This window comes from Sinohyriopsis cumingii, chromosome 3 (assembly GCF_028554795.1).
Source record: "Sinohyriopsis cumingii isolate HCF-2022 chromosome 3, ASM2855479v2, whole genome shotgun sequence".
Classification (NCBI taxonomy): Eukaryota; Metazoa; Mollusca; class Bivalvia; order Unionida; family Unionidae; genus Sinohyriopsis; species Sinohyriopsis cumingii.
Genome location: NC_142963.1, coordinates 126,426,753 through 126,454,181, shown reverse-complemented (window position 1 = coordinate 126,454,181; position 27,429 = coordinate 126,426,753). Strand labels below are relative to the sequence as shown.

At 36.2% G+C, this 27,429-nt stretch overlaps 1 protein-coding gene across 1 annotated transcript in view; it reads right to left on the bottom strand.

Moving 5' to 3' along the window:
- Positions 1-380: 380 nt before the first annotated feature.
- The window catches only part of LOC149803799 (WD repeat-containing protein 13-like), a 52,432-nt gene continuing 25,383 nt past the window's right edge, over positions 381-27,429 (bottom strand). The window contains exons 8-13 of the mRNA XM_089953608.1: positions 24,291-24,457; positions 22,331-22,390; positions 21,797-21,939; positions 16,885-17,004; positions 13,954-14,072; positions 381-9,249 (exon numbers count right to left, since the gene is read on the bottom strand). Coding sequence (XP_089809734.1) covers positions 9,053-9,249; positions 13,954-14,072; positions 16,885-17,004; positions 21,797-21,939; positions 22,331-22,390; positions 24,291-24,457 — 806 coding nt within the window. The 3' untranslated portion in view covers positions 381-9,052. The remainder of the gene's footprint in view (positions 9,250-13,953; positions 14,073-16,884; positions 17,005-21,796; positions 21,940-22,330; positions 22,391-24,290; positions 24,458-27,429) is intronic.

Here is a 27,429-nt window from a genome sequence, read left to right as displayed (position 1 = left end):
ATGGATTCTTAAGATAAATATGTACTATATTCTATGTACCATATTCAGTTTTATTTATGATACTGGATATTTCAGAATTGGCTTTCTAGATTTTGAATAAATTAGGAAATATAGCCAAGTAACTTCATAATTCTTTATGATGTAAAATTCAATTTATGTCTGCATGCTTTCTTCATCAATATATTTACTGTATTTACAATCTTCTTATCTGTTCTTACCTTCTAAGACTAAGCCACACATGTGCCATATCTATTCTTAACTAAGAAGAATTCAATGTGTAACTTTAATAATCAAAAGAAAATATAAATTGTTGGATTTATTTGGACCCATTTTGTAAAAAAGCATTTAATCAACTGAATATAGTGAAAAATCAATGCCATTTGAGAACTTTATTAAAAAGCACTCTCTGTCCACAGATCATTTTTGTTGCCAGTGTTTAAACTTAAATAAATCCTGTTTTGTGACTGAAATTCCAAGCCAACACTGACTCAAAGTTATATTTGTGCTAAAACAAAGCTCAGTTCACTACAACAGGTGATAAATAAGTAATACATTTTCAGAAAACATCAACTTTATTTCTGCCATTTTGTACAATATTGGCATGTATACTTTAATTCTAAAATACATTAATCTAGTAATTTTAAATTTCACAAGTATGAAAAACTAGAAGATTTCAATAATAAAATCAACTTATATGTATTAATAATTTTACAACAAAAAAATAATCATGACTTTTATACTACATAACTGTACATGAAAAATAACATAAATTTAGTTCTAAAAAGTATATAATAAATAGTTTTGGGGGGATAAAACTAAAAGTTTTAATTGTGTACTACTTACCTGCTATTATTACACTTCTGTCTCTTTTCCTGGTGCTTGTACACAGTCTAAAGTAAAAAATCCCTCCTCCAGAAAAAAAAAACACCACCTCCATCTCAGTCAGATGACTTAGTCATTTCCATCATTTGCAATATTGTCCTTTCACTTGTGCCAAGACTAAACAATCAGAACAGGGAGGGAGGTGGAAACAAGTGGCTTCAGGGTTGAAAAGGGGACTGACCAACCCCTCTGCTGTCTGGTTGTCCAGGCTTTCAACCAGCTTCTGTGTCCAAGCATCTCTGAACTGGAGAGAATATTCATATCTGAAGACCCTGAATATTTAAGAAACAGATCCAGGGGCAGACAAAGGTAGCTGAAACCTTGTTTAATGTTCAAACTTCATCTTCCATCGCCAGCCAGTGTAGGATGAAGATGTGGGCCATAGATCAAGAAAAGGCATTGAGGTACTTAGGGCCTCCTTGAACTCAGTGGAGTTCACAAGAATTGATAGTTCATCATCCTGTCTCCACTGGCAGAGAAAAACAGAACAATCTGTTTCATTATCTCTCCTTGGGGAAGTGGATTTGGCAATACCCTCTTTATGCAGAAGGAGAATAATGGGTCACCTTGTAACAAAGCCAAAGGTGGGAATGAAAAGCACCTATGACCTGCCAATATCTGCTGACCAATGGACACATGTGAAACTCATTCATGGTGCTATGGGGATAAAATAAGACATTCCAGACACACCACCTGGTGGTGGAGGTCCCCAAACCCCATATGGAGGGAGTATCAACTTGGTACATTTTCCCTGGTTCCAGCTGGGGAACGATGAAGTCTGATACTTGTGAAAAATGAACACCCTGTGACTATGTATTTGTCCTGCCCAGAGACTCGTGCTCAGTGCTTAGACCTGGTGACTAGTGACAGATGACTGGTGACTGGTATCTAAATCTGCTCATTGTCTGATGAATGGTGGCCAGTGCTTGGTGCCTTTACACAGTGACTAGTCAATGATATTCAAGCAGCAAACATCATCATGAGATCCTATTCTGTGAACCAGACTCGATCAATGAAGAAGACCCCTCAGACAAGTGTGTATATAAGATTAGCATTTTAACATAGCTTTAACAAGTTTTCAGTCATATAGCTATGATGTCTGCAGTGTGGCAGTTTATAGTGATGTCCAGCAATGACAAATCATGCCGCACACATGTAGCATAATTTTCCACCCAGTCACAATATCATGACACCAGGCCAACCAGTCCTAACACTAACCTCTTTATGTTGAGCACCAAGCAAGATAGCTGCTAGTACCATTTTTATAAGTCTCTGGTATGACTTGGCTGGGGTTCAAACCTGTGACCTACTGCATCCAAGGTAGATACAATAACCACTTATGTCACTGGAGTGGTCTTCGACAATTGAGAGAAATACAAAGACCATACTTACAATACAATGGATAGGCAGAATTTGCTCTGGGGTGTCCGTGAAATCTTAAAACCCTAAACTGGCCATAAACCCTCACAGAATTGGCATGCTAAAAGCTTTTTTGTGTGCCAGAAAGGGCCATTATTTCCTCCTGGGAAACTAATTTTTTCTAGTATAATATATTTCTTTGTGATCACTATCCCAATCATAATACCTTAGGAGAACTACTACTACCTCACAAATCAAGCTCTCACAGATACAACTTTTAAGCTAAAAGTGCTATAAGTTATCTGCCCACCTAGGTGGTAGAGTGATCTCCCCTTAATATAATGATTGGCGGCAAAACCCATGAATATCTCAGTTACTACTGGAGCATAAGGCATGCCTCTATATGGATGTAACTGGGGGGAAGCTGGGAGGGTGTATGTTTATTATGATTGGGTAAGTATGCATGAAGAAACATATTTTATTATAATTTTGTTGTCTCTTCTATAAATATCTCTATTCCCTTAAGGTATGCAGATGCTTCAGAAAGGGAATTGTTCCTCTTGCAAATCCTGCAGAATATGTGAGGCTGTGTCCCATGAAGCTGTGGAATGACCTAAGGAGGTGGCCTGCTGCACCACAACTATGGGTAAAAACTAGAGAATGTGAACTCAAATCTCCATCTTATAGCATGGATAATATCATAGAACAGTTCCATTCAAAGGGATGCTTGTGGCAAATGCTCTAACCTCATGAGTCAAGATGTGTAACGACTGGAGTTATTTTTCGATGTACAGAGCAAATAACATACTTAATCCAGGATAAAAAGGTCTGTGCTGTTATAATATCCTGTCCCTGTTTGAGAAGTTAAAATAGGTGTAAACTCTCTCAATACAATGGTTCTATCTTTATAAGATACCACTTCAAGATGAGTACTGGATTCTGTAGGTGGCCTTGAGTAGGGGTGTCCAGAGTAGACAATGATTTCAGTACAAATGTCTGGTTGCCCATAGATGGAAGCTTGTTCTTGGCGATGAAAGAGGGAACTGTCACAAGAGAACCTGACCCATCATATTGGAACTGCATGTAATCTGGGTCCCTGATAGGGCATGTATTTTGCTGATTATGCCAAATGTGATAAGGAAGTAGGTCTTGTATGGAAGCCGAGGCAAAAACGCCTTTGAAAGCAGTTCAAACTGTGTTTTGGTCAACCAGGTTAGTACCCATGATCAGTTCCATTTTGGGCACAGAGCCAATGTTTTTGGCCATGAATAATCAAAGATGGAGAAGAGGTCAGATCAATCTTTGTTTTGGCCAATGTCCTCTCTTCCATGATGACAAAGTTGTCAGTGATCATGGAGCAGTAATCTTTGATTGTGCTTGTTACTTTATTTTGTCTAAGAGTCAGAGGAATTTGGCTATTTCAGGTATAGATGCCTGTAGTGGGAAAACATGTTTTTGTGTATACCACTGTGTAAAAATTATCTATTCACCTTCTTACACTTTCAGAGTGGAGGGCCTTCTTGCTTGAGCAAGTGTCTCCATGACTGATTGAGAGAAGTGTTTATTTCTGAGGGCCTGTTGAATATGGATTCGAGTGAAACAACTGCCATCGTGGTTGTTTGAGTAGATGACGGAAATTTTGTAATTTTCTGGGGACTTTCTTTTGCAAGGTCGAGGAGGTCGTTGATCCACAATTTCTACAAACTGAGTGGTGCAGTGAGAATGAGGCTAAAACTTCGCTTCTCTTACTTTCTGTATCACTTCTAGAATCAGAGGTGTTGGAGGGTAGGAGTATGCACCCAGACCATTCCAATCAATGGAAAGCACATTGAATGCCTTGGCTTTAGGATCTGGGACTGGTGAGACAAAGGTTGGGAGATTGGTATTCCACCTTGTTGCAAACAGCTCCAATTACCAACAATGGTTGGTCCAATCAGGTGCATATCTGAGTGTTAGGGACAAAGAATCTGCTGTTATATTTAGGCATCCAAGAATATGATGAACTTGGACATGGAATTGTTGCTGACAACACCACTTTAGAAATTTCCACACCAGTATGCAAAGGTCTGGGGATTTGGTTCCACCTTGCCATTTGAGATAAGTCACTACTGTAGATATAATGAGGACACCCTTTCCAGTTAAAAATTTATGCCACCAGTGAAAGGATTTCAAAATGGCCTTCATTTCATGAATATTGACATGAAGATGCCGGTCCTGGGGAGACTATACTCCACTTGCTTCCCAGAAAGACAATAGTAGGTGTGCCCCGCAGCCATCTGTACTTGCATCCGTACTGACTGTTATCTCTGGCAATTGAACTTGCAGAATTATATTTGTGCAAATTAGGAAAGGTTGGTCCAGTGGACAAACTTTAAGTCTCCATTGGGATAAGAGAATCATCTATAATGGACGACCTAGGATGGTGAGGTCCACTGCTGCATTGAACAAGCCTAGAAGGTGAAGGTGTTCTTGTGATGAGAGAATCCCTTGAGAGTAACAAAGCCACCATAGTCCCGATTTTCAATGCCCATTCCTGAGAGAGATATACCATGATTGCCTGTGTGTTGAATCCATACCTAGATGAACAAATTGGTGAGATGGCACTAGCTTGGATTTTCCTTGTTGATGAGGTAACCCAAATTTTAAGCAGTGTGGCAAGGGTTATCATTTCGTGTTTTAATGTATAACTCACCTGACACTTTTACAGTATGTCATCCAGGTAACTTGAAGTCACCACACTGGTAGTCGTCTGAATATGAGCCATAACACAGTTTGTCAGACAAGAAGACCCAGGAAATGATGTTGAGTATAGATGGGAATGTTTGTAATTGATAAACGATGTTGTAGGTGAAATGCAGGAAGAAGCCTTGTGAATAGGGACATGAAGATGCATGTCTTTTAAGTCCATGCTGATTGCAAAGTCTCCCTCTTAAGTGCCATTCAAAATGCACTGTGGTGTTTCCATCGAGAACCAAGCAGTATGAATGAATTGATTGAGGATGCTTAGGATGATGACATGGTGCAGAGTGCCATTTGCCTTTAGGACCAAGAAAAGTCTGGAATAAAGTCCTGAGGAATTCATGTTTTGAATGATTTCTACCACCCTTTCTGAAGAAGGTTGTTTATTTCTTGCTGCAAGGTGGTGCTTTGAATGGTTCTGTTGGAATGATTGTAGCTGATGAGACTCTGGACAGAGAAGGATGTGTTTTAAAAATGATGCAGAGTCCTTTGGAAACCACTTGTTGAGCCCAATGATTTTGTCCCATTTTTCAGCAAAGAACTGAAGCCTTCCTCTTAGCAGGATCTGTGTGAAGGACAGTGTGGAGATGATGTCATTTTTTGAGATAGAGGGTATCATGTAGAGAAACTCTAGCATAAGTGATCGCTACTTCTCTGTCTTTTGTCCACTTTGGTTCACAAGAACCATGGTTTTCGATGTGAGAATAGGAGGTTGTGTTTGAGTCGAGTCCTTGGTCCCTTTTGTTTGTTTTTCTAAATGTCCCTGTTTTGGTTTAGCAAATGAGGAGCAGGAACATCTGTCTCCTTGTTTGTGTACTTCATTGATCTGGCTGTTAGAAAGTATATTAAACGATAGCTTGACCTTAGGATGATCCTTAATGAAGGAGGAGGTGGGCAGTAATGTATTCTGTAATGCCAACTGTAAATTTGCAGCTGCTGTCATGGCACTGGCTAAAGTATGTCGAGCAGCTCTGTTCAGGACCCAGGCCATCCTGAAGACTAACTCCCACGCATGTACTGTGGAATTCAGAGTAAGAGATGATGTGGTCTGTTCCACCTGTTGGAAGATAGCCATTGATACCAAGTCCAACATAGAGCCCACAGCTGGCACATTGCAGACCAATTGTTGAGTGTCATTGAAAGATGTTCGATCCATGCAAATAGAGTATGGTTTTGTCATCCTCAAAGCAGTGATGTTCCGGTCAACTGTTGGGTTTCTAAATGAAAAACTGGTGTATGACAAGAGTACAACCACTGACAAAAAGTTGATGGAAGGAGACTTTGTGAGAAAAAGAGATGGTTGATGCTGAGGTCCTGTAATTGATTATGTAAACAGTTCAAAATGTCTGTGATTCTGCCCGACTATGGAAGTAATTTGAAGTTGGATTCTTCCTTTCTCATTATAAAATCAACAGATGCTGGAGTTCCAGGTGATTGTTAGGTAGGAGGAGGGCAGAACTCTGGGGGTAAAAAGGCAGAAACTTCTTCAATGGAGGCTCTGATCAATGAGATTTCCTGTGACATAGTGAGATCAAGATGTGAAGCAACCTGAGGGCAGGCATCATCATCTCTGCTTGCACGAGCTGAGGCTGACATCTCTCCAGTTGCCTGAGATGGAGCTGGTGAAGAGTCTTAAGGTCTGCTGCTGACAAAACTCATGGAATGCCTTAACAAAGAATCAGAGAGTTCATGGTTTTTGCTGCCAATCCCTATATCAAGGGGAGATTACTCTGATGCCATCTAGGTGGGCAGATAACTTCTAGCTCTTTTAGCAAAAACGCTTTAACTGGGAGAGCTAAATTTGTGAATTAGTAGTAGTTCTCCTAAGGTATTATTATTGGATAACATGTTTCACAAAGAAACTTCCTAACGCAGGGATGTGCCTTTTTTCCCTCCTGGAATCAGAAGGTTGGCAACTTACTTTTACTGGGAACAACGATTCCCCCTAGGATTGTCACCTTCAAAGAAGGCAACTTCTTATACCAGAAGGGGCCTCTGATCCAACCCAGAATCAGCAAGTTGGTGACTTCCTTACATCAATGTGTGCCATTTATCTCTTCTGGGATCAGCTAATTGATCACTTCTTTAAACAGCGAGGTATCACCGATCAATCCTGGAATTAACTCGTCTGATACTTATACCAGGAAGTACCCTTTGATCCTGGTATTGGTGTGTTGGCAACTTCCTTGCACACAGAGGTACCACTGATCCCTCCTGAGATTTGCTTAACAGTGACTTCCTTACATTGGGCAGTACTTCTGATACCTCCCAGGGCTGACTAGTTCATGACTTCTTACACTAGGGGAATTTTTCCAATCCGTTCTTATATCAATAAGTGACTGGCATGTTGAGGACTTATTTATACCAGGAGTGATGTTGATTTTCCTCACATCAACATAAAAGTCACTTCATTACAGCAGGAATTGCTTATGATTCCTCCCAGGATCAGCAAGTTGGTGACTTCCTTATACTCACAAGTGCCATGCATCTCAACTGGGATTGGCAAGTTGGTGATTTTCTGGTGACAAAAGACATTGACCTCTCAGAATTATATATTATCATCATACAAAGTTTAAGGAATAGAAGGATAATATTTTGAATGACAGCAGTGACTAAAGCATCAGAATGGGACTTCATTGTTTTTGTTATAGGCATCCAGTTACCATAAGAAGAAATTTCCACCAGGACCTGGAGGCTAGTACTTGGAAAAGAAATAGCAATATAATAATAGCAGATAATGTATTACTGCTATTAAAGAAAGTGTTTTATCCAACACCTAAGCATAACTGATATTAAATTAATATTCTGTCACAGTGATAGTATCAAAAAGAATTGAAAAATTAAAGGAAAGTCATTCCAAACCAACAACAAAAATAGTATCAAAATTTCAAAAAAAACAATATCATGTCAAAAGCAGGATAAACTGAACAAAATCTTTCATGTTACAAAACTTAACATATGTGACCAATGCACTTCAACACTTTGAACAAGAGTTCTGCAGAACTTGGTGTATCACCTGTTAACTCTGCAAAGGTGACACAGTTCCCTGCTTAAGCAGGCCTGGTTACAAACTTCAGACACATTATATTAAAGTTTCACTTAGATACATGACTGATGTAGAATATAACATTCCAAAACTTTAACACTGTTGATGGCTCCAGACAATGTTACAAGTATCATAGGCGTAATACCCATGCCTTACTATTCAAAGTCAAGACAAAAATACTGCATAATAACACCAGTATCTTTGTCATGAAGGTATTCTTTGTTGTTCCTTCATGGATTTGCAAAGTTTTAATTATCTGTCAAGATTGTCTTATGAGCTTTTTCAATTATGATAAGATCAAAAAAAATAATTCAACATTCTGAATTTCAATATCTCCTATTTTTTCTGTCAGATACTGTTTCTCTGTGCCTTTACAACTTAAAATCATTTATATCAAGTGACAAGAATGAATGAAAACTTCCCCAAAATAGTTTATGGACATTTGATGATTCTGCCACTCTGAAGTGCAGTAAAGTGTCGACTTATGACATATTTAAAATAAAACTTATGTGAAGAAAAACATGGGAGGTAACATAAAACACTATTGCACTATTCAACTCTGCTTTCATTATTCCTCACAAATGATATGTCTTGGGTATCATGGAAACTCTGTCATCATTAACACCTTGTCTTCCATTCATTTCAGGTAAACATGCCTAGTTGCAAGAATGGCACAGAAACCCATACTTTCTACACATTGTTTCATGTGAAAGGGAACAATGTACCTCTGTTATTGTAAAAAGAGGAAAACAGATATTGCCACTTAAAAACTGATTTCATCCATATATGAAAAGGTAGAGAGCCTTACAGGACCATAAAAGACCAGAAAACATAACACAAAACTTCAAGAATTTACCCAGGTGTCTCAAAAAGTATTAAACACTGGACCACCCTTACTATCTCTCTCTCTCATAAATGAGTAGTATTTTGAAGGGTTTCCAGTGGGTCTCTCATCATATATTCTGCTTATTGTTCTTGATAATTATCTCATGTCATGCATATAATACAATAGACTGTCAACCTAAATCACAAAGCTCCTTGCTTTCCCTCTCTTTTCCATATGATAACCATGCCCTGGGCATCACAGGAGGCAAGCAGACTTTCATCACAGTTGAAGGACACATCTAAAACAGGGGCAGAATGACCTAAAAGTTTGTTGACACAGGCTTTCTTCTCCTTTGTGATGTCAAAAAAATACACACACATGTCCTCACTTCCGGAAACTGGAAAGAAACAAAAAGCATGATGCATGGTGCAAACAAAATACTGGTGCTCAGTGTTTATATTTTGGTTATAATTTTGTATCTGTTTCTGTTTTGTTATGTATATTGATATTTGTTTGGTCTGATAATGATTTTTATCTAATTTTTATCATTTTTATTAATAGATATAAATTATACAGAATAACTTTATTTAAATTTTGCCTACATGATCTGAGTCTGTTAATAGCATAATATTACACAGATGCTTATGTATGTGTTGACAATTATTAATAATAATCATAATGGTGCATTTGGATTCATTTCTCAATGGCTGATGGGGTTTCAATGTTTCTAGAATAATTCAGTAACTTCTCATTGGTTGGATTAGGTCACATGAATAGGCAAGTTTGATGCAACACAAGTGTGATCTGTCTTGTGGAGTATATTGTAAAATAAGAGTTGTAATATTAGGTATAAAAAGAGAACCAAGCAATCAGATTCATTCAGAGTTTGATTTCATTCTCATTTCTTGTGTTCCTTTTTTAAGTCAGCAGATATGTTTTATGTTTTACTTATATGAGAGGAAAAATATTTGTTTTGAATGTTCTGTGGAAATAGAAAGTGCTCATTATTTGGACTATAATATCATGTTTTAACTGTTGTGAATTATTTGAAGGAGTTCTGGATGCTGCCATCTTGACAGCATCATGATTCTTAGCAGACGAGTACATTTCCGGCTTTGACATTTTCACAGATCGTTTCATTCATTTAAGACTTTCAATGAACTTTATCAGGATTATTTTGGATTCATATCATAATACTGTAAGTTCATCTATTATTTTCATCTATATCTTTGATAAATTACATTCTTTAATTAAATTCCTTGTTCAGTTTTGCAAAAATTGTTGGTTTTGCTTCTTTCAGTTACTTAGTTTGTGACCAATGAGTCATAACAGCTAAAACAATAATTCAGACTCTGTGAAAATAACACAAGGAGGGCAAGATAATTACGAAAACTTTAATCTGACATTTCTGAAGTTCACAAATGACACACTCTTCACATATACTGCCTGTGCATCAATATAATTCATACACTATACCTACTTTAATCAAGAGGACAACTAGCAATCAAATTTACTTAAACAGTCACCTATCTTTTTGTGGGTTGGACATAAGAGAATCATCAGTTAATTCTGATACTTCCAACCACAAATCTGAACCTTCAAAGGATGTAGTTTCCATTTCAACATTTACCATTATCTCAGATAAAGGAAGTGAATCACAAATTAACTTATAGTTATTAAGAATCTTGCTAGGTTTTTCAGTCCAAAACACTGTTGTTATAGCAAATTGGCTTAAACATATGTACGTTGAAATAGTAAATACATTTAATACAATTTTTATCAGTACAGCCTTTGATTTTAAAGGAACCCATTATAAATTTCAATCACATCAAGCTAAGAAATCTCAATTCAGAAAAAGTTCCAGCTGACACAAAAATGTTCAGCTGTTGCAATATCAAATGAAAAAGTTCTAAATTTCTTGCAAACTACTGAAACAATGAAGGCAAAAGGTCTCTATAATATTGGACTATATCTTCTAAGGCCTGCTGCAAATATGTCTGAATGCACAGTTTAGATATTTACTTTAATCATATATATTTCAGTGTTTCCCCAGTCATGGAAATTGGCTAAAGTTACTCCCATTCATAAGTCATACAGCAAAGAAGATTTTAATAACTAGAGACCCATATCTTTCTTACCAGTTCTGCCCAAACTGCTAGAAAAAAAACATGTTCAAGACAATCTTGTGATTCACCTATCAACCTATAACTTAATTCACCAAAACCAATCAGGGTTCAGAGAAAACCATTCCAGTGACAAAGTCTTGGTCTCCATTACAGACAGATGAATTTCTGCCTTAGATCAAGAAAACTGTGTTGGATCCACATTAAATGATCTTAGAAAAGTTTCTGACCTTGTTGATCAGGATATTTTCATCAATAAATTGAACATTTATAAATGTGACAATTTCACAACTGACTGGTCTACATCCTATTTAACAAAGAGAAAACAATTGGTCAAAATAAATGGCTGTTTTTCAAAAGAAGAACTAACTACATATGGAGTACCACAATGGTTAATTCTGGGTCCACTCCTCTTTCTCATTTTTACAAACGGTCTGCCTCTGAAAATAGGCAACTTTATTTCATCTGATGACCTTGGTGCAGATAACACCACTCTCCGGCTTCAAATGGCTAAAATCAGACCTAGAATTGTCCTTTCAGATAGCCTTCACTTATATCTGCAGTTTAAGGACTATGGAGGAAAATGACGAAAATTGACAAGACTAAAGTATTAATGATTACTATCCAACAAAAGAAGGCAAAACTGGAAAATAACAATCTGAATCTCAGTATGAATGAAATCTGCCTACAAACAGTTACTGATGACAAAATTCTTGGGGTGATGGTTGCCAGCAATTTGCAATATAATGAACATAGTAAAGTCATTCATGTCTGTTGTTATCAAGCAAGACATGGCCATATCTATCAACTAAACATTGGGGGCCCCGAGTGGCCGAGTGGTCTAAAGTGCTTTCCATTACAGATCACTGCCATCTCACCTCTTTCTGCACCAGTTCAAGTCTCGGATTCAGCCAATGTGGGTATGTGAGAAAGCCTGCCAGTAGCTTCTTGTGGGTCGGTGGTTCTTTCCGGGGTTTTCCCCGGGTTCTTCCTCCACTATTAATACTGGCTGCCATGTATAGCCTATCATGTGCTGAAAAATGGCGTTAAACCCCACAACAACAACCACCAAACATTGGTTACAAAAGTGATATTGATCCATACTAAACTACTCTGATGTTATTTGAGGAGTCATTTCCATGAAGAATATTTGCAAATTATTCCACTTGCATAAAGAGCTTGCAGACTTATCCCAGATAATAATGAATCCATCCTAAATTCAATGAATTGTATTAAAATGTTAACACTAAGTAAACAAATATTTTTGAGAAAAGTTAAACTTGTGTACAAAGTTTCAAACAATATAACTATTTCATTCTACAGAACAATGAAATGCTCTCAATTAATGATCAATTTCAGGTAACCATCTTTCCATTCCAAAACCACATAATCAACTCTTCAGGAAAAGCTTTAGTTTTTAATTTAGGACCTAATAGAATGGATAAAAGTGGAACCTGTTTGACTTGATAAATACAACTTAAAAGTATCCATTCTCAAATCTTCCATTTTGTTGTCTCATTATTTCTATACAGTATATATCCTATTTGGTGCATATTCTTATGAAAGTTTCTGTTTATTATGTCTATATGTAAATTTGGTTTATTAATAATGGGTTGTTTTGTTTTGGTTTTATTTCTGAGTTTTCTTTTTACAGCATAAACTTTTGAATTGTTTTGTCATTTATGTGTCTTTCTTAAGAAAGAATAAAGAACTATGCACCTTCTTCTCTGTGTGTCCAGCTATGTAAAATGTATGTATGTAAGAAAAAATGTAAATAACAGAGGGACGCCAAGAAATCATTCAATGCAACTAAGTCTGCCACATTCTTTAAATCCATGGTCCCCAATGTGGAGCCCGCAGGCGCCTGCCAAAGCTTTTTTTGGGTACCTGTGTTTTAGGCTCCTAAATTTAGTAATCAAAATTATACATTTCTAAAAGAAGAGGTTATAATGAATAATGAAGGCTGTAATATAAGTATGGAATGTACATTAAGATTATAAACTCGCAAGGAAACATCAACACTATGCATACACAAAGGCATATAAGAGTTTGTTTTTGTAAGTAGTAGTGTTTGGTGCCTGGGACCACCGGTTTAAATAAAGTCATTATTATTATATTATTATTATTTATACTATTACAGTGTGGGCAGCTATGTAAAATGCATGCATAATATAACAGATGGTCATAGTTTGATGCAACTAATCATGTCACATTCTTTCAATAAATTTAGTAGTAGTATTATCATTGTTATTATTCAAATACTGAAGGAATAGAATGAGAAAAGTATCAATCTGTTGTAAAGTGAGAAATTACCACAGAGATGATATTTTGTGCTTGAGGAGGGTCAAAAGATTTGAATGAGGGGATAACATTTCAAGTTCACCTTACTGTTATTCAGCAATATTATTTTTTCAGGGTGGATTTACTGTGAAAATCCCTTACCCATGAAAAGAAAAATTAAATCTAACACAAATATTTAAGATTTTACAGCATATAAAGACAAAGAATGAACCTTTCTACAAAGATTCTGAATCATTTTCAAAGAAGTACAGATACAATACAAAAAGTAGATACTAAGATTCAGGAAACATGGACACAATGATATATTGTGTTAGGTAAAACCCATACTTTCTGAACCAGGGGCCATTAAAAATCTAGACATGCAAGCATGCTACCATGAGAGGTTTCTGAACTGATTCCCTAAACCTGTTCCTAAAAAATACTCCCTGCTGTTTGTGGAGTATTAATTCTCATATTCCAATGTTTGTGACCAATGATGTAGAAACTCAAACCCTTTAGGAGTATGACAGGCATCTACTGCATGATCCTACTGCTGTCACCAATGATAGATAAGAAAATCTGAAGTCAGATCAGGGTTCAAACCTGGGACAGCCCTAACTCTTAGACAGGTACTCTACCACCTAAGCTCTCTGAGCTGATGTCCTTTACAATTTCCTGTCACAAAAGCATGCACTTACTGACACATGCCCCCTGTCGAAAGGACATCAGGGGACAGAAAGCACTCTTGATGTTGTATGATTTCTGCTTGATATGGAATGTTCTCTTCAACTGCAAACCACCATCTTCTGTGCATATTCTGAAGAAAATGAATTAGTACCTGTTAGCGATTCAGGATATGACACGATTACAGCTTCAAGAGCAAACTACTACAACAATACAGTATATACAGTTTTTTTATGAGCTGCTAATTTTGACCTATTTCTGTGCATCTGGCCATCCTATAAAAAATAACACTTTAAAACTTATATTCATTATTATATGTGTTTATTTGATCCTTAATCTGTACAATATATGTTTAAAATTCAATTATGCATTATTACTGCAATTTCATAACAATGTACAGTTGTGAAACTAATGTTGCACGGTACCTGAAAAAAATATTTACTGGTATTTCTTGTATCACATCCTCAAATCAACTAATCATAAAGTATTCATAAAATAAAACAGTTCTAAAATAAATCTTGGCTAACATAACGATTTAAGCTAACTACAGCTATCATTAGTAAGTGCATATGTGGACTCCCAGCAATAAATGTAATAATCTGACAAGGCCCATTTTTTATGTGTGACATACGCATGTCAAGATACATAAACTTTCAGGAAGATATCTTCTACAGTTCTGAAGATATTACCTGTCAATGGTGCAATGGAGTGATGGAGAAACAATTTTTTTTAAAAATGGGGACAACTTAAAATGCTGAAATGAGCCCATTATTTTACAAGACACATTGTCTAGTTTTGATACAAGAGCATACAAAGTGTAAAATGGTATCTCAAACAGCGACATAAAGTGTAAATACAATTTTCAAACATGGAGAGATAGTTATAATTACTAACCAACAAAGCTGAATTTTATATGAGACACAAACATTTGTCAAGATACATAGGTGTAACGAGTTTCATGAAGATATCTCAAATGGTTCATGAGATATTAATCTGAGAAGAGTTTATTATGGTATAAACATTACTGAAATAAAATTGGTACAATAACACAAATCTTCTAACAAATGGCCTAAGAGGACACGAGGTCACTCATCTCACTAGCATTTGTCTAACTGCCAAATAAAAAGCAGTTGGCAAAGAAATCTGGGTTGGTGAGATAATTTCTATAGCAATTTATTACATTTCTGTTGACTGCATATGTTATAAAAACAAATGTTTCAAGGTTTCCTAATTTTAGTATCTTCCTCCATGTTTGAATGGCACATCAGAATTCATTAGGAAAATACAGAATACTCAGAGAGATGAGGATGCAATCAGCATCAATTGTTTAATAAGTACCACTGTTCAAACCTGGGACAGCCTTAACTCTTATTTAACATCATCACCCAATAAGTGATCCCTTTTAGTGACAGCTACATTCACATTACAATTTTCATAAGTGCAAGTGAAATAATGTCTAAGATATTATAGATTTAACAAGGAGCTAAAAAATGAAAGTCGCTCAATTGTGAATGTAGGGTCATACTGAACCTGTACAAGCACGGTTAAGTTACATGGCAAAACTCAGTCCAAGATATTAATATAAAGCAAATGAACTGATGAAAATTCAAGTCATTAAAAATGAATATTAGGTCACACTGACCTAGTTTGAGTATGGTTAAGTTACTTTCTCAGAGATGCAATCTTACATCAGTTTTTATGTGTTGGTGAAATAGAGACTAAAAAATTGATGATCTCATAAAGAGAAAGATGAAACTACCAAAGTCACTCAAACATGAATATCTAGTTTGGTATGGTCAAGTTACTTTCATGCATATATATCTGCATACCCATTTTTGTGAGTGTTTACTATGTAAATTATATTTCAAGATACTGATGGTGCAACAAACAATTGAAAATAAGTCACTAAACCAGTCCTAACACTAACCTCTTAAGGCTGAGTGCCAAGTGAAGCAGCTGCTGGTACCATTTTTGTAAGTCTTTGGTATGACTCAGCTGGGGTTCAAGCCCACAGCCTATCACATTCGAGGTGGACACTCTAACCACTTAGGCCACTGGAATGGTCCCACTGGCCTGGTATGATATAATTACTTTTTTCCAGGTGTATCTACGTACCAATTTTCATGAGTGTAGATGAAACAGAGTACAAGATACTGAGGGTGTAATGACTATACACTGACAATACAAAAGTCACTTACATGCACGAATTAGGACACAATGAACCAGTTTTGGCACATTGGGTTACTCTCTTGAGTGGCATCCACATACTAATTTTAAAAAGTGAAGGTCAAATAATGTCAGAGAAACAGGGGGTGACAATATTGAGAGGGCAATGAACAGATGGAGAAATTAAGAAACAAACGAACTTAATGTGATGAAGGGATAATTAAAGCATTGTTCCTCCAGATGATCTTAAGATAGCAAATGACATTTGACTCTTTTGTGTGGTGTCATTTATGTTCATCAGCAGTGAATAAGTAGTAATTTGACACATATACGCAAGAACAATCCAGTGTGGCTGAGTGGTTAGAGTGCTGCTTTCATGACCAGGAAGGGTGTGAGTCTATATTCTGCCCAAACCAGGCCAGGTCAGCTGCCATAGTGTGTCTTTTGGCAAAGCATTTTACTGCAACTGCATCAGCACAATATAACCTTTCATGTGTTGATGTGTTGTAAGATACTAAAATCACACACACGTTTACACACACACAGACACACACATACACACACACACACATACACATGCATACACACACACATACACACACAACTGTAACAGTGATCACTAAAAAAATATGGATCAGCTGGAGATACTGAACTAATACTATCTTCAAGTACTGTGCAGCTGTAGTAAGGACAAAATTAAAACTAAATAAGAGGATCCCATGTCTGTTAGTAATCTGGTAATCGTACTTAAAATATTAGCATTCTGTTAAGGAACTTACCTAAAAAGGCAGAGAGAATTGATGGAACAATTGACCAATACAGAGGGATCACGAGCCTCTCGACTTATCCATATTCTTGATGAAATACATGTCACAGGATGACCCTCACAGATGGTTGTCCTGGAAATATTTATTTTGATCTCAATATTAATTACATATGTCTAATGCAGTTATTAATATACATTATTAATAAACCAGATATCAACATTGGTATTTTCTGTAAATTTCTGACTGAAAGAATTAAAAACAGTTATAGCCAAAATATACGTACACAAAGTGCAATCCAAACTAATTCTATATTAGCTTTGGGTTAATCAATTTATGTAAAATACAAAGCCATAACAATGCTTCATTTATTTTGGGGAAAATCTGACACGCACACCAACCAATAAAGATTGGATAATTATAATAAAAAACCTTAATAAATAGATTCATTATATTTACTACTATCCAGGATTCAAAATACAAATCTGAAGCAAGCAGCAAATTTGCTCCTGGTTTATGGTTCTTCTACCTGGTGAACTTCCAGTAGAAAATATTTGCCAATAAAAATACTTCAGAGAACTTGCACTGACAGAAGATCTGAATTTCACTGATCAAAATAGACTTTCCAACACCTACCTCCTGCAGGAAGACCTGAATTTCAAAACAGTCTTTCCAACACCTAACTCCTGACATGAAATAACTGTAGAAATTGCAATTGTTTACATCAAAATGGAGGTCCATCAATGTTGCTATTATTTCCTGCAAGTTTCTTGTAAGCGCCTGCACAATGATGAAGACAGCATGTACCAATATTGTCTGAAAAGTCATTTCTGCCAAAACACCACAGCAGACATGCTCAACAAGAATGAGTAATGACAATAATATAATGGCTGTCAGAAAGTTTTGAAAGTGTTAGATGCTGAATACACATGTAAAGATGACAACCAGACTCAAACAGGTGGTCCAGGCCTAAAGGATTCGCATATAACATGTGTAAATGATTATGATGCACACAGTAGTTTATGTATCAATCTTTTACCAAACGACTTACACAAAAATAGTACTAAAACTTAGCCACACATAAAAAAGATCCTGTATACAGTACTGTATATACTAACTTATAGGTAGACCCTTTTTACAGAAAATTTGAATCATGCAGAATAGGGGTTATCTTATAAGTGTGACATACAAAAAAATCAATAATCTATGGGTAATGGTGGAAACTTGAGATGTTAAAAGTACACAAAACATACTGTAAATTCAAATATTTTTACATTTCAATGCCACTATTTCCATTCAGAAATGTGTATATAATATGTTGTTGTGGTAGGGTTTAATGCCATTTTTCAGCACAAGATAGGCTATACATGACAGCCAGTATAAATGGTGGAGGAAGACCCTGGAAACAACCACCGACCCACAAGAAGCTGCTGGCAAACTTTCTCACATACCCCCATTGGCCAAATCCAAGACTCGAACCCGAGCAGGCAGAGGTGAGATGGCAGTGATAAGCGCTTTAGACCAGTTGGCCACTCAGGGCCCCTGTATATGATATGTACTGTGTTTATTCATTTCACGATGGTATTTATTACAGTAACTTGTTATCTCCAGTAATCTGGATTGAAAACTATTATGGGTAAATTAAATACCACTCACCACATACTGGTGTCTGTCAATATTTTTTACCATGGGTATTTACTAGCAAGTATATTGTTTCCATTTTCATGCAAGTCCTGACAACCTGTATTGGTATTAATATCTGTCTTACTGTACAACCGCTGCATTTGGTGCAATAAGTTGTGAAAAAGTTATATTTTTTTCTTTTCCAAAAGTTAAATTTTAAAAAATTCCCATAATATTTCCCCCATTTTCTGCCAGTGCACATGACCTGATAAGCCCTTGGCTTGGGAAGGCAGCACTCACTTATTTTGAAGTTGACAATCCTTTTAATGGGGCTGCAAATTTAGTACATGTATTGTTCAGTGCCAAGTAGATTCTACATCTTCCTGTGAATGTCTGACCTTAATACCTTTTAGTTTGTAAAGGCAGCACACACTTTATTTTCCCATATGACAATCTTTTGATCAAACCATGGGTTTTATACTTGCTCAGTGGCAAGTAACAGAGAGTGCTTATTTAAACTTCCTATGAATCTGCCACACAACTGACACATGTTCAGTCGCAACCTTTAATAGATTCCACAGACCATATAATCAAAGTGTAAAGGAGAGACCAAGCTAAGTCTGTACATAAGCATCTGCATATGACAGTGAAGCAAAGGAAATGGAGTCAGACCTTAATTACAATGACTAGACCACAATGATGGAAGATTTCAGAACTTTATCAGACACTGAGGATGAGTTCCCAGGTGACACCAGACATTTATAGGATACTGTGAATTTAAAATATAGGGACATAACATTCATTGCTTATTTGTAACAGGCCTGGAATTAAAATATTATTGGAGAATGTGATTTGGATAATTCTAAATTATGCTTATACCAGCATGTGACCTATAACTGAATTCATGTATTTATCATACAAATAGATATAAAATATCAAGCAATAAGGATTTTAATGTATTCAATTAGAACAAATTTTAAGTTGTCATTTATGAATGTTCCACTTAATAATATAACTGTATTTGACATTGGTTCTGTGGGTTTCCTTTCTTATCTATCTACCAAATCTATTTATCTAATCTAATCTATTTATCTCTGCTTGTTTCTTTTCCAAAATGCAACTCTGACTCTCTGACAACAAGTCAACCCTTCAGATGGATCTGACTTGCAAAATACACCAAGACTTATAGGAGGCTCAAAGAGAAATTGTGTTTTTGTAGCCTAAAAAAATGGGGGACAGTCAACTTATAGTCAAATCAACTTATAAGGGAGTATATACCATACATGTATTGTGTCAGTTTATATGTACTAAGAAAAACATACACAATATGCACCTAAGTGACAACACTTCATAAGTTAACCACCTGATTTTAAAGTTTTTTCTTTTGTTTGCTTCCAGTTCTACAACAAATCATTTAAATTCAGCTACATTCAACATTTGGCTAAGCATGGAAGATGTGGAATGGTATATTTTTGAAGTTCACCACTTACCAAGGTGTGAATGTTTCATTATTGAATTCTTACTGTAGTGTCTGGTGATGAGACAAAAGTGGGTGACAACTTTAACTATACACAGCATACAATTTCAGATCCTTATAAATCCACACTTTCCCTTTCAATTTTCATGACATTTTTTCACAACATACTTAAAACAAACAGGTCATTAATTGCCTTTTTTTCTCAATATGAAAACCTCACTAGTTTGCAGAAATACCAAATTTGGGAGCAAAATGTTTCTTGATAATACTTATCCTATCATTATTGGAGCCCTGGTGGCTAAGTGGTTAGTATGCCAGACTTATGACTGAAAGGGTCTGGGTTCAATTCCTACCATCGGACCACCTGGATCAGCTAACATGGTAATGCTTGGAAAAGCACTTTATTCCTACCTGCCTTCTCATTAAAATAATCTGATTGTTTTGCTGCATCATAAAGTACCAAACCAAGCTAAATCTATCACAATAACTTAGGAGTGCAACCACTACCTCACAAACCCAGCCTTCCCAAGTTAAATTTAAGCAATGAAAAAGTTAAAAATTGTCTGCCCACATAAGTGGCAGTCAGACATGAGTGATCTCCCCTTGAACAGAAGGACTGGCACCAAATCCTGTTTATACTTCAGTTACCACTGGAGCAGAACGCACATTCTACTACTGGGATGTAATGGAGGTGAGGATAGGAGGGTGTATCCATATTATGACTGGGTAAGCATAATTCAAGAAACACTTTAATCTTAAAACTGGTTTCTTTTTTAAAAATATGTTACTCAATCAAAATAACCTAGAGTAGGTCAGAGGTGGAAGGAGTTACACCCCCTTACCCAACAGAAGGCTCATCTCCGGCCCTCTAAAGTATGTGAGGCTGCTTAAATCCTTTGATATAACTAATATAACTAAGCTGGAGTTGCAACCCCACCAGGTCAAACTAAGCCCTTTGAGAATAAAGATCTTGGAAGTAAAAGAAGATGAAGTCCTCTCTGACCTCCATCTCACAGCTTGTATAAAATCAGTTATGGAAGAGTTGTGCTCGAATTCAATGCTAGTGGTGACTGCCCTAACCTTAGGAGCTGAAATGCATAAAAACTTCATTTGATCTTGGATTAATTCTCTGTATGAAGAGTGAATAATCCATCTTATCCAGGACGACACAACACAGAGTCCAAGATATCAACCTCTCCTTCTTTCAAAGGTAAAAAGAGATGAGATCTCCCTCTTTCCACTGGCTTCATTTTGGGGACAACCCCGACATAAATGGTCCAACATGGAAAGAGTTTTCACCACAAAAGACTGACTGCTATGAACAGGAGCCTGTTCTTGGCAGTGAAGCCATCATAAGTGAAATCAAACCATCCTGACATAACTGTAGATAGTTTGAGTCAACTAGCAAAGCATGTAAAAAAAATTATTGATCCTGTCTGCTGTAACTAAACAGAATGAATACACCCTTTGCATATAGTGAGATATTAACTGTCATAATTTATAAATAAAACTTTACATAAGCATATATGAAAATGTGCAATGTGAACTAGATGTATGTTGATGATTATTTTTGTACCTTAAGCACAAAAGAGCTGTTTGGTCATAAGTTTAAGACACATTTAAAATCACTTTGCAAAATGTAAACTATGCCAGTTAGAAGTTCTGCATGTAATGCCCAGGTCTTATATGACAGGCAGTCTTCCAAAACTTGTTTTTCAAGAGAGGCTTTAATGTAACTGACACTCTGCCGAAGACAGTGGCACTTGTTAAAATTAGTGAAAATAAATACCACTATCAATCATAATTGAATTATGCAATCTATCTTACCGTCTGGTTTTGACAAGACGACCAGTTGTAACATCAACATTGAAGGAATGGATGGACCCTTTATCATCTCCTGCCCACAATATCCTCCCTGTGGGGTCAAATGCAAGGGAGAGCACTTGTCCTAGCACTTTACTGCTTCCACCCTTGACACAAAAAATGACCAGCAAAATTAAGTTTTCTTTTTCAAAAATAATTAAATCTGCCGACTTTAAATTTAATTTGTAATTTTGTTACATCTGGGGTTTTATTTTGTTTGTTTCATATTTGGCTTTCTTCAGAACTAGACACAAGGCCACCAGACAAATAATATGGCTACAAACATCATTAAAATACTGGTGATACATTGAGACAAATACTGCTGCATATCACTGATGGAAATTTCTGTGACAGTCAAGATAATTACAAAATTATTTCACACATATAATAAAAAAGGGAAAACATTTGTAGGACTACATCAAATAAACAGAGTGATAAAGAAATATTTGAAACTAGGATTTGATATACAGATCATGTGACCCAGGACATATTATTTACCTTGTAGCCTTTTCCGGTTGACATGTTCATAACGTGTACAGTGGCCTTATTGTTCCCAGTCTAAGATGAAGTCAAGGATATTATTATGTTAAAAACAATAAAAGAAACTAAGAAATAACAATATTCAATACATCTGGAATACTATATTTTTACATGTTTACAACTTTGTACATACTATGCATGCGTCAGATGGTCAAATAGTTCATAAGTCAGGATAAAGAACTATCTTGCATCATTGTTCCGCAATGGACAACACAATCATACACAAACGCAAAAAAAGAATGGCTGGATTCCCAATAAGAAGGATAAACTGTTCTCCTAATATTAGGGCAGCACAACTGATGGTCATGTAACTGACAACGACAGTACCCAGATAAAGAGCTACAATTCCTTATTGATTGAAGAAATCAAGGTGAATCTAGCACAAGTGCTGCACAAACACATGTAAGGAGATTGTGCTATGTCAAACTGGGCTGGTGGTCTTCTTTGCATCAGCCACTGGACCCACCAGATTATATTCTTGTCACTAGATCATGCAAATACAAAAATGAGAAGGTTCACTGTTCATGCCAACCAATATATTCTTTTGTCTCTTGGATTGAAACATTATATCCAAACACGAGGCTTACAGATATCACTCTGATCTCATGAGCTGAGATCCTCATGAGGCATATCTGATTCTTGGAGATCTCTGAGTACACAAAGTATATTATCCACTTACACAACAATGCTAGGGTCAGAGGGTTTACATCATCTTTCCTGGCATTCCATGTAAAAGATGTCAGATCCCAATGACCTTTCTACATGCATCTGAAGTAGTGCTTGAGAGACACATACTGCGGCTTTTATCACTGCCTCCCATGACAAATCAATCAATTTGTTTGCATGTTTACCACAACCTATTCTAAGTTACAAAGCCTGGTTGTGTCATTAAAACCACAAAACCACCCAATCTGAACTGGATAATTTCAGTATGCAACTCACCCTGCATGCCAAAGCTAGGATTATCAGAAAACAAATTTTGTATAATACCAGCTGCAGCAAGGTCCTGGCTAAAGGCTAATACCAATGAGAGTTGACTCATGTCAGAACCTAGGACAGAGTATATTTCAGAAACACAGGTCAAAATTGGATAGTAGGTCTGACAGACCCTTATTGTGCATGATATCCACTCTATTGCGATGCCTGAATATATCGGAGGTCATGCAGCAGTAGTGATTCTTTGTAATAGGAATTAACATTTTCTCCTTAAAAAGCCAGAGAAAAAATTTAGCCAGTTGCAATACTTAGGTACTCAAAGTTACAATGCTAGTGATGTTGCAATCAGACCTTGACAACCCACCACTTTCATTTGCAAGCCTTGAAAGTGGATGGCCCTCTATCTCATGAAATTCTCTCTATGATAGAAGGTTTAAAATTCTTTCGACACATGTCTCTTTTGACTGGACCTAAGTATGAAAGAAAAGCTTGTCTGGACAGGATTGAAACACTAGTGACCATGGCTGCGTAGGTTGGGACTTTTTCCCTTAGGGATGTTTATCACTAGATGAGATACTATTCACCCAGGACTTGTCCCACCTGAGGGAGAGGGTATCAATCACTTTGGAGTTCTGACCCCATATTTTCTGTATTATCTTTGGTACTTGTTGTTGACTTAGGAGTGAAAGTCCAAAATCCAGGTTTCTGGGTCAAAGACTGAGGAATGACAAAGATGGGCAGTTTGTGATTCCACTTTATTGCGAAAATGTGTATCACTGGATGCCCTCAGAATGCACAAACCTGATAAAAGACATACAGACTGACAAACCGCTTGCTGTGAAGAGTCTGGTGAGGACACAGAGTGTCTGCCAAAAATATACCTCATCTGGACCATTATATTTGTTGTCGAGAGTCTAGTAAACTAAAACAATAGAGATGCAAAAATACTGACTTCTTTGGTAATTCCAGATTCAAAGGATACAACAAACATGTTATTATTTAAGGGATGGAAGAGACAGGACAGCAGTTCACCCCCCATGTCATCCTCAAGGACTCGCATACAGCTCCCTGCTGCCACATTCCATAGCCTTGCTGTGCCATCATAGGATACAGACAGTATTAGGTCACTGGATAATGACCAGACAAAATCTGAAAAAGACTAGACATGAGTCCATACAACATGAATGTCCCCACCAGTATTAAGCAATTAAAGAGGAAAGTTCAAAGTGAAAAAGGGGCCATAACTCCATAAAAGGGCTACTGTATATACTCGCATATAAGCCAAATAATTCAGGAAAAATGAAATGCCTGGAAGAAGGGTGCTTGGCTTATCTGCAGGCCAAGGTCTAAACTTGAAAGATTTTAAGATTTTTTTCTTGACTACCATAATGGCTGTAAATCTTGCGACACAAAAAAATATTTTTTCCATGTCCTAAGACCTCTATGCATGTGATAAAAAATACATTCTCAGTGTCACAAAACTTACTGAACAGTAATAAACTACTATGATTGCTTTTGTTATTATTTAAATGAAGGTAAAAAAAAGACTTCACAATTCACGGGCCAGTTAAAGTTTACCCGAAGACCAGGCTGTACTATAATCTACAGTACTTACATAGTGCAAATTGTGCATAGTGTCACTTTAACCTTTTGTTTATTCCCAAACAGATTAGATGCAGATTTTGCTTTATTCATTTTTTCGACCATATCCCATTCTTCCAGATAACACTTCAGCTAGTCGGTAATAGCTGTTTTGTTTATGTTGATCCATGCGCTCACAAGTTACTCTTTTTCAATGATATGAGTGAAGTTACAAACTGAGGTCATCTATATGAAAAGGTACAAGTGTTCAACTGTGCAAGGCACAACCAGCATAACTGTTACATATTCATGAAAGAATGGTAATAATAAAGGCTAAAATTCTGAATATAGATCAACCAAGATCATCATCAATCTTTTTTACTTTTGTGTTTTGGCTGAACAAAATCATAATTTTCCAAACAATGGAAAGCTGGATGTTTTGATGTCTCCTTTGTTTGCAATTGGTGGATCTGTCTTTTGTTTTCCTAAAGCAATACAGGCCAGTTAATCATTAAAACCCTGAAACTGGCTTGTGTTAAGAGGAAATTTTGACCTGCAACTATACAAGTACTTTGATGTGTAATTGCCTTTCACTCCTTAATATTAGCAAGATTACCAACGTTTTGTAAAACAGGGTGTAAAGTCGCTTATATCAAAACAATCTACAACTCAGCTTTTATGATATTAGCATAATTTTTGAAGCATTATTTCTGAAACTTCATTATTGTATTTTGGATTTATCATTAAAGTTTAGCGCCGTGGTGCCCATGATTCTAATCCAAGGAATGTACTTCATTCAGCAGAATGTACTTCGTTCAGTGCATCCAAGCCTATAATGTACATGCAGTTGTGCCATTATGTAAATATGATCACTAGCCTAATTGCAAGCATTGAATCAAACCTTATTGTTGTTCATTGTTGTCATACTGGGATAATATTTTAATGAGTTAGTTACAATTCAAGGCAAAATAGAAACGTAATTACTGGTGCACTGATATAAAAAGTCTAATGCAATAACACATAAACAAACAATAATCAAGTCAAAAGGGGGAGGTAGTGTTACAGCAACCGCGAATGCTCAGTTCTTGTCGTTATGTGATAAAGTTATACAATTCTGAATTAGGCAAAAACAATAAGAAAACATAATTAAATACATTTCTTGACTTTTCAAACAAATTTATACCATTTCTATGTAATAATCATACACGCCAACACCCAAGAGAGTTATACGGGTAATTTTTGCTAATGTAAGTTTGCCTAAATAAATGCAGTTAGAACTTACCATATGCATCTTGTGATGTCGTCTCAGATTTATGGGTCAGCTTATACGTGGGTCAATCACTCTTTAGTTTTCATACTTATTCAGTTGGGGCGGGGTGGGTGGGGGGTGAACGGGTTTATACGAGTATATACAGTATACTGAATAAGGTCAATTTTCTGTCTAATCTTATGATTTTTTAATATGATGTATATTACACATAAAATGGTATTATTTCATTTCTGACACAATAGTTGTGTTTATATGCTAGCTGCAATGGAAAAAGCATGTTGAAAAGAATTAAAAGACATTAAAATTTTCCAAAATTTCCATATACAGCACTCCATTACAATGAGACCTTTCATTACAACACAATTCCTGTTATAAGACCCTTCATTATATCAGAATTAATGTTATTAGACCATTAATTATAACACAGTTCCTGTTATAAGGCCATTCATTATAACAGAATTCCTGTCATTAGACCATTCATTATAACACAGTTCCTGTTATAAGGCCATTCATTATAACACAGTTCCTGTTATAAGGCCATTCATTATAAGAAGTTCACATAACAAGGTGGATAAGGACATCATTCATTAAGTCACAGTAAATTATAGTAGTTTGGGTAAAATTAATAGTAATAATGTAACACTTCACTGCTATTATTTCAATGCTTTCACTTTTCCTGGCACTAGTGCCCACACAACAGCGAATTTCCTCACTTCAGTCATTAGGAATATCATCCCTCTTTGACTTGGAACTAGACCGAAAGGACATCTGAGCAAACTAGGATGGAAATTTTTAATAATAATGGGTAAGTATAACATAACTAAATTAGCTTTTCCTGCCAAATCTTTTTTTTTTACTCCCCATTACTGGTTGTTACTTGACTTTTTCCAGCACAGATGGCCCAGTGACTAGCTGTCTGAATGAACATAGTCTGTGGAAGATGGCTTAACAACTTGCTGGACTGATATGGATTGCCAGAATACAGCTTTTTGATTTCCGTGAATAATAACCAAGGCCCAAAATATGCAACAATAGCCCTAAAAACATGGACTTTAATTCACATGAAGGAAAGATTTCCCAGAGAGAGATTTACAAACTATTTGAAAAAATAATTCACAGTGAGATATTAGATGCTGAAATATAAGAGGAACCTTCTAGTTGGATAGAATGACACTTCCATCTATTTCTTTTCTCTTTTCATTTAGTCACATAGAAACAAACTTCTAACCAGGCAGAGGAGTCTATCTTGATCTTCTTTGGCACAGATGTG